This window comes from Columba livia, chromosome 19 (genome assembly GCF_036013475.1).
Source record: "Columba livia isolate bColLiv1 breed racing homer chromosome 19, bColLiv1.pat.W.v2, whole genome shotgun sequence".
Lineage (NCBI taxonomy): Eukaryota > Metazoa > Chordata > Aves > Columbiformes > Columbidae > Columba > Columba livia.
The window spans coordinates 11670525-11690018 of NC_088620.1; the positions used below are offsets into that span (position 1 = coordinate 11670525).

Sequence of the window (19494 nt, forward strand, 5' to 3'; positions counted from 1 at the left end):
CTGAGATGAGGGTCTCAGGACACGGGGCAGTGCCGGGGTGGGGAACGGTTGGACTCCATCATCTTAAAGGTGTTTTTCAACCAAAATGATCCTATGATTCTCTTGCACAGTCTGTTTGTGCATTGTAATAGTGCCCAAAGGTCACAGCCAGGGTTTCTATTGTCTTGTCCTGGTAGTTTTGCAAACGGGCAGAAGTCTGTCTCAAAGAATGTAATGAAAGGAAAATACACGAAGATGGGTAGAGTGAGCAATGGGAAGGACGGGGGGCCAAGTATGAAGGTGAATCCCACCGAGAGCGAGTATTGATAGATCACTAGTGATACGCATCACTTGCAGGCTGTAAATCATTGAAACGTTTTTGTTAGTAATGGAAATGTTGAAATCAGATAGAATGAATGTAGCGTTAAAGAAAACCAAGAGACACGTAGATAAGCTGAATTCTTGCATCACTGCAATTCTTTCCCTTTTAACCCAATGAAGAGAAGAAAAAAAGATGACAACACATTTTAGTCAGGTTATTAAAGCCTGTATCTGGGCCAGCATGTTCTGGATCACTTCAGCTTTGTACAGACAAACTAAATGCACAGCTGCCACCAAAGGAGCAAGACGGCTCGGGGTCAGTGAAGCTGGCGCGGTGGCATTTCGGGCGGCTGCTCATGGACTCGGAAGCCTGTTCCAGGGAGCTGAATTCCACACGGATCTTTTGCACGTGAACTTTTATCACTGACCGCTCTCCCTGTTTAGAAAAATCAACCAACCAACCAACCACCACAGTTGTGTGGCTGGATCATCTGCAATAATCTCTCCTTGTATTGACTCCTCTTCTTTTCTCGATGTGTAAAAAAGGTTTGACCAGTAGCGGCTGTGGGTCAGATGGTAATTAGTGCAGAAATAAGGGTTTAGCTTATGGCCTGAGAAGCTGAACATTGGACAATTATTTCAGACTGGGCTGTGGCTCATTCCTGCTGTTAGGAACCTGCCTCAGGTCTCCCAAACAAGTAGTTGTGGTGTTTTGACTACCAAAGGTCTCTGAAAAGTCAGCAGAAACTTGTACAAAACTTCAGTGAACAGAGGTTTGGGTCTTATTTTCGTCTTGCTTTCTCAGCCCAATGAGAAATTAATTGGCTGCATTTCTGCAACAATTACAGCTCTGTTCTGTTTTCCAAAGGTATTTCCAAGCACGAAGGCTTGAGTGGTCAGTGAAATGAGCTGAAATGCACAGGCACCTTTGCCAGGCCAAGTCCCCAGCTGATTCAAATGTCCTGACTTCGCTGCAATCAGTGCAGCTGTGGCAGTGTGAGCCAGTTCTGCAGGAGGTGTTTAGAACTTCCACGTTGTGTTAGGATGTTTCTACACTTTCTTTGGGATCAAAGGCAATAACATAAGAACTTGCTTTGGTGTAGTGGCCAGGCTGGTATTTTAAAGACTTTGAGAAGCGCATTTCCTACCTCTGCCTCCTGTTTTTACCAGGAAAAACATTTGAAAGTGTTTTGAGTATTTGAGTATTTTGAGTATTTTTGGGTTGTTTGTATCGATCTCCTTCAAAAATACCATGACATAAAAATTTTTCCCCTTGGTTACGCAAGAGATACAGAGGTGTCTCTTATGTTGCCAGGACTGTTTAGCTGAGAGTTCTTGTAGGGCATCAAGCCTAAAGAATTACGCCATAGTGTGTATTTTAAAGTAAGAGAAACCAAATCTTTCCCTTTAAATACCATATTAGATTTAGATCCAAGTTGTACTGTAAACAAGCGTTTCTTCCTGTGGGCAATAGAGATCCAGGCTGATTTGGACACCTGTTTCCCTCTAGACGCTCTTCAGGGAAGTTGTGCCCCACCACTGTCTGGGCTGCGTCTGGTCCCGAAGGGACAGGCAGGAGAACAAGCACCTGGCAGGGAGCATCAGAGCCACCATCTTGCCGTTCAACGCCATCACCAACCGCGTGGTCAGCACCATCCTGGAGAGCAAAGAGCTCGAAACACAGCAAAGAGACAAGATTGTGGAGAAGTGGATTCACATTGCACGTGTAAAGCGTCTGTTGGTGACTGTTCAATGATCCTTGTGCGGGTGCCGTGGAACTGCGAGGGCAGAGGGGGGTTGTACGTGTTGGGCCAGGCCAGGGAGCAGCTGAGCTGTCGTTCCTTCTGGTTTGGACCGACTGTCTCTGTCACAGCAGGTGCGGTGTTGCCCTTCCTGTCCTCGCAGTTGTGGTTCAGATACATTCTCATCTCCATGCAGCAATCAAATGGGCACGAGCTTTGTGCACCTAAATTTGCGTGTACAGACCCCTGTTTGTGAGAGTTTGTCTGGTTCACGAGCCACCAGCAGATGTCCAGGAGAGACTTGAAGAGTCACGGGCCAGACTTCCCCCAGCTCCCCTGGCTTTATTTTTAATTGACACTTAGATGGCCGAGGGTCGACATTTTAAATGCCACATAAAAGAGGCAAGTGGACGCCCTGCCCCTCCCGGCCTGGGTGGTGGGTCACAGGAGGCCCTTTGTGACCCACTCTGTGACACCACACGGTGCCATATACAGCCGGCGTGGCCGCGGCCCTGCACTGTCTGACAAGACAGCGACGGGACAGGACAGGAGCGCGGAGCTGGCGAGGAGACCCCGAGCACAGCCCACGACTTTCGCTGCCAGCCCCGGCACTTCAAAGCACAGAGGCCTTTCCCTGAAGTTCCCCCTTGCCCCACAGCACAGAGGCCTTTCCCTTGAGTTCCCGTCCTTCCCCCTCACTTGCTTGTTGGCAAAGGTGCCGTGTCCGACTGACTCTTCTGTGTTTCCCCTCTGTGTAGATGAGACTCTGCCAGAGGAGAAACCAGAGCTCCAACCCGAATGGGACGCTGCCAGCACCTGGTTGATTTCTTCACTCGACAGCAGCAACATGGCCAGGGTAACGAGCTCCCGCCCTTTAGGGACTCTTCTCTGTGTCATGGTCAGGAGACGTGTGCGAGCAAAGGGACCCAGAATCAGTGTGGCTGGCGTGGCCTCACCGTCCCTGGTGAGGGGGTTCCTGCTCTCCCCAAGTAGGGAGTGCGCGAGGGTGGCACTGCAGTGTCCCAGCAGCCGCTCCAGCCGTCCTGGACACCAGGGAGCCCTGGTTCCCTGCAGGGCAAACACATGATGCCCCTGCTCCCAACCCTCCTCCCTCCACCTGGGGAGCCTCTGCTCTAGTCCTGCCCCCTGCAGTGACGGCACACCCCGTTTCCAGCTTCCCTGCAGGCACTGCTGACAGCACTGCCGGGCATCTCTGGCCAGAGCTGCTCGTGCTGCTCAGCCAAGCAGCACCAGCACGACGTGTCTTCCCTCCCTTGCTTCCTCCTGTAGGTGTTTGCAGAAAACCACCAGCCTGCTCAGATGACAGACATCCTCATGGTGGCCATTGAGGCCTTGACAGCACAGGACATCTGTGACAGGCAGATGGGCAGCAGGGTCCTGGACAGGGCCATGGGAGACCCGGCCTCCTGGCTGACGGATGTAAGTGCCCGGTGGCTGGATTGTCCTGCCCGTGAGCCCTGTCAGGCCTTGTCCTTCCCTCCTTCCCTAAAGCAGCTCTCTCGGGCACCTGAAGCCATTTCAAGGCAGCGGAGAAGGATGGGGAGGGCAGCAGTTTCAGTGGCAGCTTGGGGAATGGCTGCAGCAGCACCAGGGGCTGCAGCATCCTCACCCGTGTCACATCCAGGTGCCAAAGCTCATGAGGTACATCCACAAAAACATGGAGTGCGTGTCCACGGAGCCAGCCCGGCACAGCCTGGCCTCACTCCTCCTCCTGCTGACGGAGCGGTGCCCCAGGGAAGTGGTGAGGAGCCTGTTGGAGATCTCTCCAACATGTGACAGGTACTGGCCCTGACAGCCTTGGGGGCTTGTTCCCTGTGGGGAGGAGGGCACAGGGATTCTCTGGCTGCCAGACCCATGGAAAAGTGCAGGACATCCCCGAGGAGCAGGGCCTCCATGCCACCGCGCATCCCAGCCCCAGTGGGTCAGCCAGGCTCGCAGCAGCCAAAACCCGCCAACCTGGAGCCCAAAGCCGCCATGCTCCTCCCTGCCCGAAGAGGAACACCACCTCAGGCTCCCTCCTGCCTGCCCGGGGAGGGCCCCGGGACACACCGAGCAAAAATGGTGGGCAGGGCCAGGGCTGCAGCACCGCCTGGCTCTGGAGGACCTGGCTTGGACATGCTGCCGTGGCCGAGGCAGCCCCGCTGACGGGCGCTCGGGGTCTGCAGCACTGCCCTGGCCATGTGGGAGGTGATGATCTCCATGCCTGGGACTTTGTGGAGCGTCTTGACGGAGCTGCACAGCGTGCTCCAGGACCTGCGTCTGAGCAAGGTGTTCAGCTGTGCCACGGAGGACTCCTGCATCTGTCTCTTGGCTGTGAGTGTCCAGCTCATCTTCAGGGCTGTGCCTGCCTCCGCGGGGAACCAGGCACAGCCCCCTCCCCGTCTGTGGGCCTCCGAGTGGCCAGCTCCCCCAGGCCATATGGACACGGCCTCTCAGGGTCAGCAGGGTCCTGCCCAGCACCACCAGACCCTGTGCCAGATGCTTGGGGCTGCCCCGTGCGGTTTCAGCCCTGGTGAAAACACAGCAAGTCTGCCCCTGCCCAGGCAGCGCTGTGCTCACCCCCGCCTGCATTGCCCTGCCCGGCTGTGCCCCCTGGAAACCTGGGCCAGGGGCAGAGAAAGGAGCAGAAGCCAGAGACAGGCCGGTTGCTGGGCCTGGGGCAGAGGAATGGTCTCTGCACAGGCTGAGGGCCTTCAGCTCTGGGGAGAGGAGACACTTGCCACTGCCCGTGTCGTGCCTCCTTCGTGCCAACACAGTGGAGGGAGCCCCGCCGGCTCTGCTGGTCTCTCACTGCTGCCTTCACTTTAGCTGCTGCTGCGCACGGACTTTGCAAGCGAGAAGTTTGCTGCCCTGTACAAAGGCCAGAGTGTCCTGAGCCATCCGATGCTGGCGATGCTCTCGCTGGTGCTCGAGAGCCTCATCACGCTTTCAGAGGCACCTGGGATGGTGAGTGAGGCACAATCAGCTGGACCCACGTTGGCAGGTGGGGGCTGGAGCAGCAGGCAATGCGTTGGCTTGGCCTCGGTGGGCGTCCCCATGTGGAGTAATGGCTCCAGTCCCCCTCCCTGCTATGGAGGGGGCTGGTGGGTGCCTGGGGAGCCCTCCAGGCACAGAGGGTTTCCCATCCCTCTGCCCCTTCAGGCTTGTCAGGCAAGGGCGGGGCTGAGCAGGGGACACTGCTCTCCTGCACCCCCTTCCCTGCTCCATGCTCTCCCCACATCCCCATCAGTGGCCGCTGCCTGTCAGGAGGCTGCTGCAGCGACTCCTGTGCCAGCTGCTGGGAAGCCGGACGGGAGGCTGGGCCTCAGTGGCCAGAGCCTTTTTTGCAGGGTGGTCTTTCAGCGCTTCACAATGAGGAAAGTGTGTTTCTTACAGGCCAGGAAAATACTGGTCCTGCTGCCAGACATCATGGACACCGTGCAGTATGCCAGCACTGATGTCAAGAGGAAGGCCCTGGTAGTCTGCAGGAACATGACGGGTCACCTGGGCAGGGAGGAGGCGAGCCCCATCACTCTGCAGCTGGCGGAGAGCCTCCTGCGCCTCTTTGATGATGTAAGGCTGCCGTGGGAGCCCCTGCCCCAGCCCTACAGATGGGCACTCGGCAAAGACAGCTGCCCCTCAGCCCAGCCCTGTGGGCAGCCCTCGGGCAGGGCTCCCCTCGTGCTCCTCTTGCGTGGCCTTTCAGGGCTCTGGGGCCATTCAGCCTCAGCTGCGGCTCTGGCCCACGGCTCCTGTGGTGGGGATCCGACCCCTCACATCAGCCACGCTGACGCCCTTGCTCACCGTGGGCTGGGAGTGGCTGGTGCTGAAGTTCCCCATCCTCCTCCCTACCAGGAGTCCAGCCTGGTGCGGGAGCTCTCCATCAGCCTCTTCAGAGATGTGCTGGAGACTGTGGTGGGGAGAAACAAGAAGATGATGAGGAGGACAGTGAAGCTGGTCCTGCTCCCGCTGTTCCTCCGTATGCAGGACCAGAGCAAGAGCGTGGCCAAGGTGCAGTGACCAGAGTTGTTGGGAAGGGTCAAGAGGAGGGAGGGTGCCAGGTGTCCTCCCCTGGGCTGTGGTGCCATCTCCCAGCCTCTGCTTCTCTGCAGGCCTCTAGGGACACCCTGCTGGCCTGTGCAGAGTTCCTGGGCTGGAGGAAGCTCAGCACCCTGGTCCAGACGCATCAGACACATCGCATTGGAGAGTGTTTGGTGAGAACACCCCCCCGGCCCCAGCGCCGCGCTGGACGAGGGCTGCCCCAGGTGCCTGTGGGGAGGGCTGTGCAGCTGAGCCTCAGCTGCCCTGTTCCAGCCCGGAGCCCACAGCCTGCAGCCACATCCTCCTTCCCTGCCTTGAAGCACAGACCCGCCAAGGGCTCTTCTCCAGGCCCCTCTCCCCTCCCTGCCCCCAGGTGCTAAACAAGACCCTGGCACATGTTGGCCCTGGCAGTGGGACAGAGGGGTCTCAGCACTGCCAGGCCCCCCGTGCCCTCTGCTCTCTCTGAACCTCAGCCCCACGGGGCTCCTGTCTGGGAGGGAAGAGGCCACTGGTAGGAAGGACTGGTCCTGGTGGCTGGGCAGTGTCTGGATCAGACCCATGCCCTTGTGCTCTCGCCAGCTCCAGCAGGACAGGGACGGGCCGGAACTACAGCTCTGTCCAAGATCCTCCAGAAACATCCAGTATTGTTTACATGTTATTTTAGTCTCCCTTTAGGCCATTAAAGTACCCAAGGGGAATTTGGGGTGATTGACCTGGAAAAAGCATTGGGTTGCTTAAGTAAGGCTATGTCTATGTCCTAATCCAAACTGCAGTTTTCTTGTCTCCCATCCTGATGACGCCCTTACCAGTGTCTCCTCTGACCCTCACCCCCAAGGTCTCACCTGACTTGTTCATCCCATAGAGATGCTCCACATATCTAAGCAGCTCCTTCACATGGAGGACATTCCCACTGCTGAGCTGGCTTGTATCTTCTGATCATCCTATTTCCACACACCACCCCAATCATGTGAACTGTCCCAGAATGCCTCAGCTGTTACTACTTCAAACAAAGGGATGGCATGTGGGGCTCTGGCTCCTCCTCTCTGCACCTCAGGCTGAGGACATTGGTGCCCGTCTGGGCTGCAGCAGCTCAGCTGTGGCACCATGGCTGGGAGCAGGCTTGTGGTTGGGAAACGTGCACAAGACCTTCGGTGTGCAAAGGCTTTTCTTCAAGTAGAGGCTTGCTGGAGTGGATGGAAGAAGAAATGAAGTGCCCACAAAGAGAGTGAACCCTGCTCTCCCCAAGGCCAGAGGGAAACAGATCTGGGCTGTGCAGTCTGAGCAGGAGAAAGGTTTGCTGTCTCTTGTGTCTCTGCAGCCCTGAGGCCTGTGGTGGAGGTGAATCTGATCTTGGGAAGGAAGAGTTTCTTTTGAAAATGTTCTTGGGTACTATACAGGCACATTGTGGCCTGATCCGTGATTATATCATCAAGGGGATAGTTAAATGATGTGGGAGACAGCAACCAGTGTAGTTTAAGAGGGAATGTACAGGATTGGAGATCCTGGTGTGATGTGTTTTGCATTCATGCCTTGCCCAGCACCTACCTGACAGAGGTGGAACAGACCTTACGTCACTGGAGTGATGTGTTTCAGCCACTGGACCAAAGGCACCAAATCTGTTAAAGATGCCCTGGATGTTACCTAGACAATTGTTCTGAATGGGGACAGGGTTCCTGTGTAGGACCTGTGTTGTCTGTGTCAGCTACATGCAGTTGTGCTGGAGAGACCTGGCACCTTTCCTAGCATTACAGGCCTGTATTTGGACATCAAATTGAGATCCAGCAGCCCTGAATCAGGTTAGGCAGTGGAAGAATGTATGTAAGACAAGTGCTGTTGTACTCAAAGAAGATGTAAAAAACACAGCTGGTGGTGAAGAGAATGAGGGAGACTCAGCTCTCCTTATGGCACCTGACTTCATTTGCTCAGCTAAATACCTCTGCAGTGTGCCCTGAGAATAATGAAGGAATAGGTTGTCACCCTGAAAGTGGGCTTCTGCTGTCATTTCCCCTGGCCAATGGACTTGCCCACCAGCCTCCAAGAAGATGCCCTCAGATGCCTCCCTGTCTCTCAGCATTGCTCTCTTAGACTTTGCATCTAGCTCCAGGCACCTTGGACCACTGCTGGCACTTCACGTATTACCAGGTGTTTGTTTCTGAACAGCTCGCTCCTGCCCTCCATCTCCAATAATTAACTTGGAGCCCAGACAAGGGTATTTTGTACACACTTGAATTAGGGCAAGAAGAATCCCACCACCTGTGGGTTTGTATTAGGTGTTAGGAAATAGAGTGCCTTAGCTTACTGAACTATTTGGTATACTTCTTCTTATAGAACTTGTTTAGAAATTGCTTATATAGAACTTGCTTAGTATAACTCACTTAGCATAAGTAACCAAGTAGGCTTAGGCCTCAAGGTGTGAACTTTCCAACTTTCTGACTAAACGGGCCTCAGAGCTGGTTCAAGCTAGGAGATAAAGGAGCTTTTGATCATCAGCAGGAACTAAGTCCCTAGAGATAAGTAACAAAATGGGATGGCGCATCTAAAGACAAAAAACTGGAGAATATTTTGGTTATTGCAAAAGTCTATTTTTCTTCCCAGCTGAACACGCAAAATAGCAAGTGAAGGACAGGTCTTAGATTGACATGTAGTCTGGTTGGTGAAAACACAAACAATTACCCACAGAGACAAGAAACGGCCCACCTGATGAAAGCAAAGAGTTCCGATGAAGAATAGGGAGACCCCAGCCACTAATTTTACACTTGGCTGGAATTGACCCAAAGGTGTGGGAAGCTGAGCTTTTATGGGTAAAGCTGCCCAGGGTTTTCTTTGGTTGGGGTCCCTTTTCTGGAGGTCCCAGCTAAAGCTGCTCTCTACACTGTACTTTACCAATACATTATCTATTTAAGAAGAATTTCTGGAATCCATGTCTGAGTCTCCGCTTTGGCAAACCTAGGGAGAAGGAATTTTCTGTAACATAAGCATGGGAGGGAGCTGAGTCCCCTTCTAGCCCCAGGACTACAAACCCAGGAAGAGATGCCCCAATTTACTCAGCTGGATGCTTTTCCTCAGCAGGGGTAAAGGAGATGTCTTCCTGACCATGACTAAGGATGGGCCAAGAAATGGTGATCCCTGGACCTAAATCTAATTCTGATAGGAGAAGTTACACAGTTGGAAAGAAGTGTCCCCTGCCAGCTGAGGGAGGGAACATCAGTGATGACTTCAGCCTGTTTCACAGTAGGTTCCTCTGGGACACCTACAGGGGCAAAGGAAGTGTCACCTTGTGCTGCTCCTGTGCTGCTGAGCTGGGCTGGGCTCCTGGGACACAGGGAGCTCATGGAAGCAGCAGTGCTGCAGAGAGACAGCTCTGCCCAGGAGCAGCTCCTCTGCACATGCAGCAGGGCTGAGGGCTCTGCCTGCAGCACCGGGGGGAGATGGAAAAAGTAGATATTAAAGGCTTTTGGAAGTATGAAGACAACATACAGCTCTCCAGAGGCAAAACCTTTAGAGCCCCCAACATAATAAGTCTGTGGCTGCAGAGCTCTGCAGCAGATGGGGTTGCCAGAGTGGTCACCTGAAGATGGTACATCCCATGGCTGAGAGGATAAGGCAGGACAGCTCTCCCTGTTTCTGCAATGTGAAGAAGAAAATGCTTGAGAGCAGGATTTTTCTAAGGGGATTTTTCAAGAGGAAGGTCAAAGCAGGGGCTACCTGAAGGGGAAGGCACTTTCTGGAGCCTGTGCTTTCAGTTTGCTGCTGTGACACAGTGGCAAGTTGTACAGTGATGGAGTTGACAAGTTTGTACAGGAGACTGTGACTCCTAGAGCATTGTACGGGGGAGCTGTGGGCTGGCAGCTAAGCCATGAAGTTATTTCACCACCTCAGTGTACAATCAAAAATGTTTTGGTGTCCTCAGGGTTTATCTGAGATGTTCTGTACGACTTCGAAACCCTGACATACCCTTATACAGTGCACTGTCCCCCTGAGGTGAGCAGGCACTGGACTCCTCTGCTCTCAGCAGTGTGTGGTTTCTTCTCAGGGGAACATATGGGAGTCACTGTCCTCCAGCTTAAAGAGCTGCCAGACAGGGTAGCTGAGACCAGAGCTGATGGAAAGGCCAGATCGTTTAACCCTGCACTAAGGGGAGGTCCCATTGCCTCTAAGGACCGAAAAGGTTTCATTCTCAGAGAAGTACAAATACCAAATAATTCTGTCTTTAAAGCACTCCTCAGGTGTGGTGGCGTAATGAGAACTGAATACACCATGCAAAATCCCCACAGCTCTTCTCTTGAGTTGGGTGAACTGGGAGCAAAAATGTTGGAAAGCTCTTTGATATCAGGTTACTTAATCTGATATCAGTCCTTATTCCTATTTACCTGTTGCTGTAGGGCCAGACTGACTCCTGCAGAGCATAAGCAGAGCCCCTGAGCTAGCACCAACCACAGCTTAGGACAGGGACCTGCAAAAGTCTTCCTGAAACAGGAGACGAAGTGTGTGTTGGGGGGGGAGTGCATTGGGCACACCATGATGTTCTATGAGAAAAAGCATAGGTTTTCTTCAGAAAAATTGTACCCTTGTCTTTCACTGTCTTTTCCTCTGTGAATAGGTCCCCAAGTCCAAGAGGCAGAAAATGTCCAACAGCAGCTCCATCGCCCAGTTCCTCCTCCTGCCGTTCACAGACACACGGGAGCTGCAGCTCTTGCACTTCTGGCTCTTCCTGGGCATCTACCTGGCTGCCCTCCTGGGCAACGGCCTCATCATCACCACCATAGCCTGGGACCAGCACCTCCACACCCCCATGTACTTCTTCCTGCTCAACCTCTCCCTCCTCGACCTGGGCTCCATCTCCACCACTGTCCCCAAATCCATGGCCAGTTCCCTCTGGGACACCATGGCCATCTCCTACACAGGATGTGCTGCCCAGGTCTTTGTCTTACATACTGCAGCAGAGTTTTATCTCCTTGCCATCATGTCCTATGACTGCTACGTTGCCATCTGCAAACCCCTGCACTACGGGACCCTCCTGGGCAGCAGAGCTTGTGTCCACATGGTAGCAGATGCCTGGGCCAATGGGGTTCTCATGGCTCTGCTGCACACGGCCAATACATTTTCACTGCCGCTCTGCAAGGGCAATGCCCTGCACCAGTTCTTCTGTGAGATCCCCCAGATCCTCAAGCTCTCCTGCTCAGAAACCTACCTTAGGGATGCTGGTTTGCTTGTGGTCGGTGTCTTAACAATATTTGGGTGTTTTGTATTCATTGTGCTATCCTGTGTGCAGATCTTCAGGGCCGTGCTGAGGATCCCCTCTGAACAGAGACGGCACAAAGCCTTTTCCACGTGCCTCCCTCACCTGTCTGTGGTCTCCCTGTTTGTCAGCACTGGCATGTTTGCCTACCTGAAGCCCTGTTCAATCTCTTACGCGTTGCTGTATCTGGTGGTGTCATTTCTGTACTCAGTGGTGCCTTCAACACTGTACCCCCTCATCTACAGCATGAGGAACCAGGAGCTCAAGGATGCCCTGAGAAAACTAATGGCTGGATTTCAAAAGCAATAAACTGCCCAGCTTCTTCACATCACCCATGATATAACTCATGACATGTCCAGCCTTTCTTTTGTACAGTTTGTAGTTGCAGATTTTTGTTTGGAGTTTGGAGAAGGCTTGTTTCATTTTGCTGTTTTTATCCAGTGATAATATCGTTCAGAAACAAATGTCATTATTCATCCCAGTTCTAATTTACCATCTACCTTTACAGTCTGAGTCACAGACCTTGTAAACGAGAAGCCATGCTCTCTGTGTATTTAAACAAAATAAAGGACCATGCAGTGAATTGTTTGTCTCAGATCCTGCCTCTTAGACCTTTGTGAAGATGAAGGAAAAGTGTCTGAGTGCAGAGGTGGAGGGAAAAGAGTCTTAGCACAGCAACACTGCTAGGGAGCACCAGCCTTGTTCTTTCCAGAGCTGTTCTCTTTCCATTTCTCCTCTCTGCTTCTGTGCCCTTGTGTTGGTGCAAGACCTGAGTACTCCCAAGGCTTGGTCACAGTCCTGTGGCTGCAGACAGGGAGAGGCAATGGGCACTTTTGTGACAGAGCTGGCCTCAGACAGCACTTCCATTAGCAAGGGGATCTCCCTAGCACAGTGCCTGAAGCTTTAGGTCTTCTTTCAAAGTTTTTCTAAAGAACACGCCTAAGGAACAGACTCTGTAAAGGCTCTTTGTTGTGTTTGTTTCTCTGTGGGCTCAGTGTGATATCAGGGTCCCAGTGTGGCTTTCAAGAGACTTCGAGCTGGTCTGGTTTTTCTTGTTGGTGGCCAGCACCCACACAGATGGTGAACAAGGCAGGGTCCCTCTGAGCTCCTTTCATGGTCACCTAAGAGCTGGTCTGGGAGGCCATCAGTGGCAGTGTCTACCATCAACTGCGTCTGCCTCCCAGCCTGACCAGTATGGCCCCTCAGAGTCAGCACAGTCCAGGCACTGAGGCAAACCTGCTCTACAAAGCAAACCCCCCTGATCGGGGGCTGTGGGGAGTGTGGAGATAGGGTGCAGGAATGGTTGGCCAGGCCAGTGCAGATGTGACCTCTTTGGTGAAAGGCTCTGTGGGGAGATGGGATGTCCCAGAAGAGCAGGGCACCATGTATGTGCAAGAGAGGCACAGAAACAGTCTATCATGCTGCTGTGTGCCAGCTTGGGGCTGTTGTCTCTTGCAGCCACCATTTTGATCATTGTCCTCTCACCACGGCTCAGAGAGCTTGTTCTTCCCCTGGTGGAAGGACACCAGATGACTAGGTCAGAAGTCCAGGTGTGCACTGAGAGATGTGAGCATGTACACCCTGTAGGGGGGGAGATGAACCCAAATGAGCTCAAATGTCATCAGCTACTCCAGTGGAGGCCATGAAAGCCTGTGGGACTGTGTATAGAGGTTACTTCATGTTGAGAGTAACTTCCCCAAGAAAACACCTGAATGCAGCACTTTGATGTGCTTGAACCGAAGTCCCTGTGTCCTCCCTGGAGACCTGCTACAGCTCTACCACCCAGACCCAGTTGCTGCACAGTTTTGTGACTGATGACGGCACCATCTCCGCTCACAGACGTGTTAGAACTCTTGCAGGTAATGAGTGGGTTTTTTGTGGGTTTTTTTATGTGTATGTGTTTTTTTTGCTAGTTTGTTTGTTTTTCTAGTGGCCACACCCTATGAGCAGTACTGGGCTGTATGCCACCCACATGGTTTTGCAAGAGCCATGGACTGGATGGTCTGTCTCCAGAAGGCAGCTTCACCTTGGCTGTGGGGATTTCTATCCCCTGCAATAATCATTTCATTCTTGACCCAGATACAGTTTTGTGGCCTCAGTGTAGCTGGTGACGTCTTCTGTGATTTTTCCCCATTGCTGGAGATCTCCTGCAGTAACACTGTGACACTCATGCTTTCATAACCTGCACTTTAAACCAGGTGTGCCTGTGGATGCATCACTGCTCTCTGACCCGGTGTAGACAGGCAGAAGGACTCCACCTGCTCCTCTCACCTCTCCTCACCTCACCTGTGCCACTGTTTTTACAGCATCCTTATCCTTGATTGTGGGATGCCCAGAACAGCCCTCCCAAGACAGTCTGAGGAAGTCTTTTTTCTACACCACCCTCACATCTCTGCTCACAGAATCCCAAAATGTCAGGGGTTGGAAGGGCCCTGGAAAGCTCATCCAGTGCAATCCCCCCATGGAGCAGGAACACCCAGATGAGGTTACACAGGAAGGTGTCCAGGCGGGTTGGAATGTCTGCACAGAAGGAGACTCCACAACCCCCCTGGGCAGCCTGGGCCAGGCTCTGCCACCCTCAGAAGGAAGAAGTTTCTTCTCAAATTTAAGTGGTCCCAATCATATGGGACCTCCCCAGTGAGCCAGGACTGTTGGAAGATGATGGAGAGCGGCTTGGCAAGTTCTTTTGCTAGCTCCCTCATCACCCTAGGATGGATCTCATCTGGTCCCATAGACTTGTGAGGATCCAGATGGCTCAGTAAATCACCAACTATTTCCTCCTGGAATACAAGGGGCCTATTTGGCTTCCTATCTCTGTCAACCACCTCCAGAGATGAGTTGTCCTGCGGGCCACCTGTCTTACTGGTAAAAACTGAGGCAAAGTAGGTATTAAGTACCTCAGCTTTCTCCTCATCTTTGTTAACTATATTTCCTTCAGAGTCCAACAGAGAATGGAGGTTTTCCTTGCCCCTCCTTTTGTTATTAACATATTTGAAGAAGGACTTTTTATTATCCCTGACAGAATTGGCCAAGTTAACTTCAAATTGCACTTTTGTTTCCCTGATCTTTTTTCTGCATGATCTAGCTATTTCCATAAATTCTTCATAAGTAGCCAGCCCTTTTTTCCACAGTCGGTAAAGTCTCTTTTTATTCCTGATTTCATTCAGAATCTCCCTGTTTAGCCACGCCGGTTGTCTCCCCCGCTGGCTAGCCTTTCGGCACACTGGTATAGCCTGTTCCTGTGCACTCAAAACCACCTGCTTGAATCATGTCCAACCCTCCTGGGCCCCCTTGTTTTCAAGCATTGTTTCCCAGGGTATGCTCTGAACTAGACTTCTGAATAGGCAAAAATCTGCCCTCCGGAAGTCCAGCGTAGAGGTTTTGTTAATGGTTCTCCCTGCATCTCTGAGTATTGAAAATTCTATTATTTCATGGTCGCTATGCCCCAGGCGGCCTCCAACCACTACATCTCCCACCAGCCCTTCTCTGTTTGTAAACAGTAGGTCTAGCGGGGTCTTGCCCCTGGTGGGCTCATTTACCAGCTGATGAAGGAAATTGTCCTCTATACACTCTAGGAACTTCCTAGACTGCCTCTTCTGTGCAGTACTGAGCTCCCAGCAGATATCCGGCAGGTTAAAGTCACCCACAAGAACAAGGGCCGTCGATTTTGAGACATCTGCCAGCTGCTTGTAGAATAATTCATCTCCTTCATCGTCCTGGTTGGGTGGTCTGTAACAGACACCCACGAGGATGTCAGCCTTGTTGGACTTCCCCCTGATTCTGGTCCACAGGCACTCAACCTTGTCACTGCTGACCTCAAGTTTAACAGAGTCGAGTGACTCTCTAACACATAAAGCCACCCCTCCACCTCTCCTACCCTGCCTATCTTTTCTGAAGAGCTTGTAGCCACACATAGCAGCACTCCAGTCATATGAGTCATCCCACCATGTTTCTGTGATGGCAACTATGTCATAGCTTTCCTGCTGCACGATGGCTTCCAGCTCCTCTTGTTTGTTGCCCATACTGTGTGCATTAGTGTACATGCACTTCAAGTGGGCTGCTGATTTCCCTAATTCGGGCTTTCCATCCGTAGGCTGATTTTTGGAGAGCCCAGTTTCAATCCCTTCCCCCTTCAAACCTAGTTTAAAGCCCTCCTGATCAGCCCTGCCAGCTTATGGGCTATAGTCCTCTTGCTCTCCCTAGAAGGATGAAGCCCATCTGATTTGAGGAGACTGGGTACCACGGAGCTTGGCCCATGGTCAAAAAACCCCAAATTTTGACGGTGACACCAATCCTTAAGCCACCTGTTGATGAGATGGGCTTTTCTGCTCCTCTCTTTATTTAGTTCCTCATCCATCCCAGCTAGCACAGGAACTGAGGCAAATATCACTTGTGCTCCCGTCCCATGAACTGACTGACCCAGTGCTTTAAAGTCCTTTTTAATTATCTTGATACTTCTTCTGTTGATGTCCTCGCTGCCAGCTTGGACTACTAACAGGGGATAGTAGTCTGAGGGCTGAATTAGCTCTGGAAGTCTTCTATTAATGTCCCTCACCCTGGCCCCAGGAAGGCAGCAGACCTCCCTGTGGGATGGGTCTGGGCGACATATAGGGCCCTCTGTTCCCCTCAGAAGAGAGTCGCCGACTACTACCACTCTTCTTTTTTTTTTTCCTCTTACAGCTGCAGTTATGATTCTTTTTGTTGATGAGGTCCATCCAGAGGGCTCTCCAGGTGGATCTTCTTGGGTGTCCTCTGCCTGATTTTCAGGGTCCAGGGCCTCATATCTATTTGTTAGGGGCACCAAGGGTGGTGATGGGGTTTGAGAGAGGGTTCTTTTACCTCTCTGATCAGGGACCTGTTTCCATTCCCCCCCATTAATTAGATCTGCTGTATCCGCCTTATGGCAGGAGGGACAAGGCTTTGCCATCTCCTGTTGCACACCCTTAGGAGTCAAAAGAGCCTGACCCCACCAGTCTATTTCTTCTTCACTCTCCCTAATGCTCCTTAGTCTCTCCACCTCTTCCTTAAGCTCTGCCACTAGGCACAATAAGTCATTCACCTGGTCACATTGTACACAGGTGCCTCCCATACCATTCTCGGATACTAATGCCAGGCACAGACACTCTGCGCAGCCAGAAGCCTGGGTGGCTGCATCCTTCTTGGCAGGTAGTGTCTGTGTAGACACACTCTTTGTATTAACGGCAGCAACAGCTTTCCTTTTTCTAGAAACCATTGCTACCCTTAGCTAAATTGGGGACAAGAAAACAAAATGTAACCCCGGACAAACTCACCTACAAGAGCTAGTTGTGTCCAGTCTACTTGCCCTGCCACACCCCAGTCTGTGTCACCAGCAACAAGTGAGAGGTCTAACAGCGAGGAGTGACAGAAACTCTGAGCCCTACTGCACGAGCAGCCCGAGTCGCTGCTGCAGCACCGTGTGGGTGGTGCTCACCTGCCTCACAAGCACTTCACCTTCCAGCGCCTGATGGGCAGCGACTTGTCGCTGCCCTCCAAGAGGCTTTTTCAAAGCAAGGGGGAGGGGTGTGACTCCCGTCACCGTGGTAACGGTCGCGCCACGTCAGCCGGTTCCACAAGGGCTGCCGGGGACTCCCGGGTAGCGGAATCGAAAACGCGACCAGAAACCCCTCTCTTTACCCTCTCTTACCTCTGTAGCTTCGAGATTTCGCTCCCGGCTCCTGCAGAGCTGGCTTCAGTCAACTGATCCGAGGAACTGACAGAAGATGAGTGAAAGACTGTGGTGCTAAATGCCTTCTTGCATCAGTCTTTAATAGCCAGAACAGTTGTGCTGCAGGTACCCAGCCCCCTGAGCCAGAAGACAAGGATGGGGAACAAAATGAGGCCCCAGCACTCCAAGCAGAAATGGTTGGCAACCTACTATACCACATGTACAAGTCTATGGGGCCACGGGCTATGGGGCCTTTTTGTGGCCAAGAAGGCCAATGGCACCTTGGGGTTTATTAGAAGGGGTGTGGTTAGTAGGTCAAGAGAGGTTTTTCTCCCCCTCCACTCTGCCCTGGAGAAACCACACCTGGAATATTGTGTCCAGTTGTGGCCCCTCAGTTCCAGCAGGACAGGGAACTGCTGGAGAGAGTCCAGCGCAGCCACCAAGATGCTGGAGGGAGTGGAGCATCTCCCGTGTGAGGAAAGGCTGAGGGAGCTGGGGCTCTGGAGCTGGACAAGAGGAGACTGAGGGGGGACTCATTCATGGGGATCAGTATGGAAAGGGTGAGTGTCAGGAGGATGGAGCCAGGCTCTTCTGGTGACAACCAGTGATAGGACAAGGGGCAATGGGTGCAAACTGGAACACAGGAGGTTCCACTTAAATTTGAGAAGAAACTTCTTCCTTCTGAGGGTGGCAGAGCCTGGCCCAGGCTGCCCAGGGGGGTTGTGGAGTCTCCTTCTGTGCAGACATTCCAACCCGCCTGGACACCTTCCTGTGTAACCTCATCTGGGTGTTCCTGCTCCATGGGGGGATTGCACTGGATGAGCTTTCCAGGGCCCTTCCAACCCCTGACATTTTGGGATTCTGTGAGCAGAGATGTGAGGGTGGTGTAGAAAAAAGACTTCCTCAGACTGTCTTGGGAGGGCTGTTCTGGGCATCCCACAATCAAGGATAAGGATGCTGTAAAAACAGTGGCACAGGTGAGGTGAGGAGAGGTGAGAGGAGCAGGTGGAGTCCTTCTGCCTGTCTACACCGGGTCAGAGAGCAGTGATGCATCCACAGGCACACCTGGTTTAAAGTGCAGGTTATGAAAGCATGAGTGTCACAGTGTTACTGCAGGAGATCTCCAGCAATGGGGAAAAATCACAGAAGACGTCACCAGCTACACTGAGGCCACAAAACTGTATCTGGGTCAAGAATGAAATGATTATTGCAGGGGATAGAAATCCCCACAGCCAAGGTGAAGCTGCCTTCTGGAGACAGACCATCCAGTCCATGGCTCTTGCAAAACCATGTGGGTGGCATACAGCCCAGTACTGCTCATAGGGTGTGGCCACTAGAAAAACAAACAAACTAGCAAAAAAAACACATACACATAAAAAAACCCACAAAAAACCCACTCATTACCTGCAAGAGTTCTAACACGTCTGTGAGCGGAGATGGTGCCGTCATCAGTCACAAAACTGTGCAGCAACTGGGTCTGGGTGGTAGAGCTGTAGCAGGTCTCCAGGGAGGACACAGGGACTTCGGTTCAAGCACATCAAAGTGCTGCATTCAGGTGTTTTCTTGGGGAAGTTACTCTCAACATGAAGTAACCTCTATACACAGTCCCACAGGCTTTCATGGCCTCCACTGGAGTAGCTGATGACATTTGAGCTCATTTGGGTTCATCTCCCCCCCTACAGGGTGTACATGCTCACATCTCTCAGTGCACACCTGGACTTCTGACCTAGTCATCTGGTGTCCTTCCACCAGGGGAAGAACAAGCTCTCTGAGCCGTGGTGAGAGGACAATGATCAAAATGGTGGCTGCAAGAGACAACAGCCCCAAGCTGGCACACAGCAGCATGATAGACTGTTTCTGTGCCTCTCTTGCACATACATGGTGCCCTGCTCTTCTGGGACATCCCATCTCCCCACAGAGCCTTTCACCAAAGAGGTCACATCTGCACTGGCCTGGCCAACCATTCCTGCACCCTATCTCCACACTCCCCACAGCCCCCGATCAGGGGGGTTTGCTTTGTAGAGCAGGTTTGCCTCAGTGCCTGGACTGTGCTGACTCTGAGGGGCCATACTGGTCAGGCTGGGAGGCAGACGCAGTTGATGGTAGACACTGCCACTGATGGCCTCCCAGACCAGCTCTTAGGTGACCATGAAAGGAGCTCAGAGGGACCCTGCCTTGTTCACCATCTGTGTGGGTGCTGGCCACCAACAAGAAAAACCAGACCAGCTCGAAGTCTCTTGAAAGCCACACTGGGACCCTGATATCACACTGAGCCCACAGAGAAACAAACACAACAAAGAGCCTTTACAGAGTCTGTTCCTTAGGCGTGTTCTTTAGAAAAACTTTGAAAGAAGACCTAAAGCTTCAGGCACTGTGCTAGGGAGATCCCCTTGCTAATGGAAGTGCTGTCTGAGGCCAGCTCTGTCACAAAAGTGCCCATTGCCTCTCCCTGTCTGCAGCCACAGGACTGTGACCAAGCCTTGGGA

The 19494-nt window shown here is 52.5% G+C and overlaps 1 protein-coding gene across 1 annotated transcript; it reads left to right on the top strand.

The window, feature by feature from the left end:
- Positions 1-5253: 5253 nt before the first annotated feature.
- Positions 5254-11905, top strand: LOC135575874 (olfactory receptor 14A16-like). Its single transcript, XM_065036257.1, has 2 exons — positions 5254-6256; positions 10684-11905. The coding sequence occupies exon 2, from the start codon at positions 10708-10710 to the stop codon at positions 11629-11631; it is 924 nt and encodes a 307-aa protein (XP_064892329.1). The 5' UTR covers positions 5254-6256; positions 10684-10707; the 3' UTR covers positions 11632-11905.
- The last annotated feature ends 7589 nt before the right edge of the window (positions 11906-19494 follow it).

What these genes read in the sequence shown, in the direction of transcription:
- LOC135575874 (XM_065036257.1), top strand. Translation starts at nt 10,708, where the DNA reads ATGTCCAACAGCAGCTCCATCGCCCAGTTCCTCCTCCTGCCGTTCACA.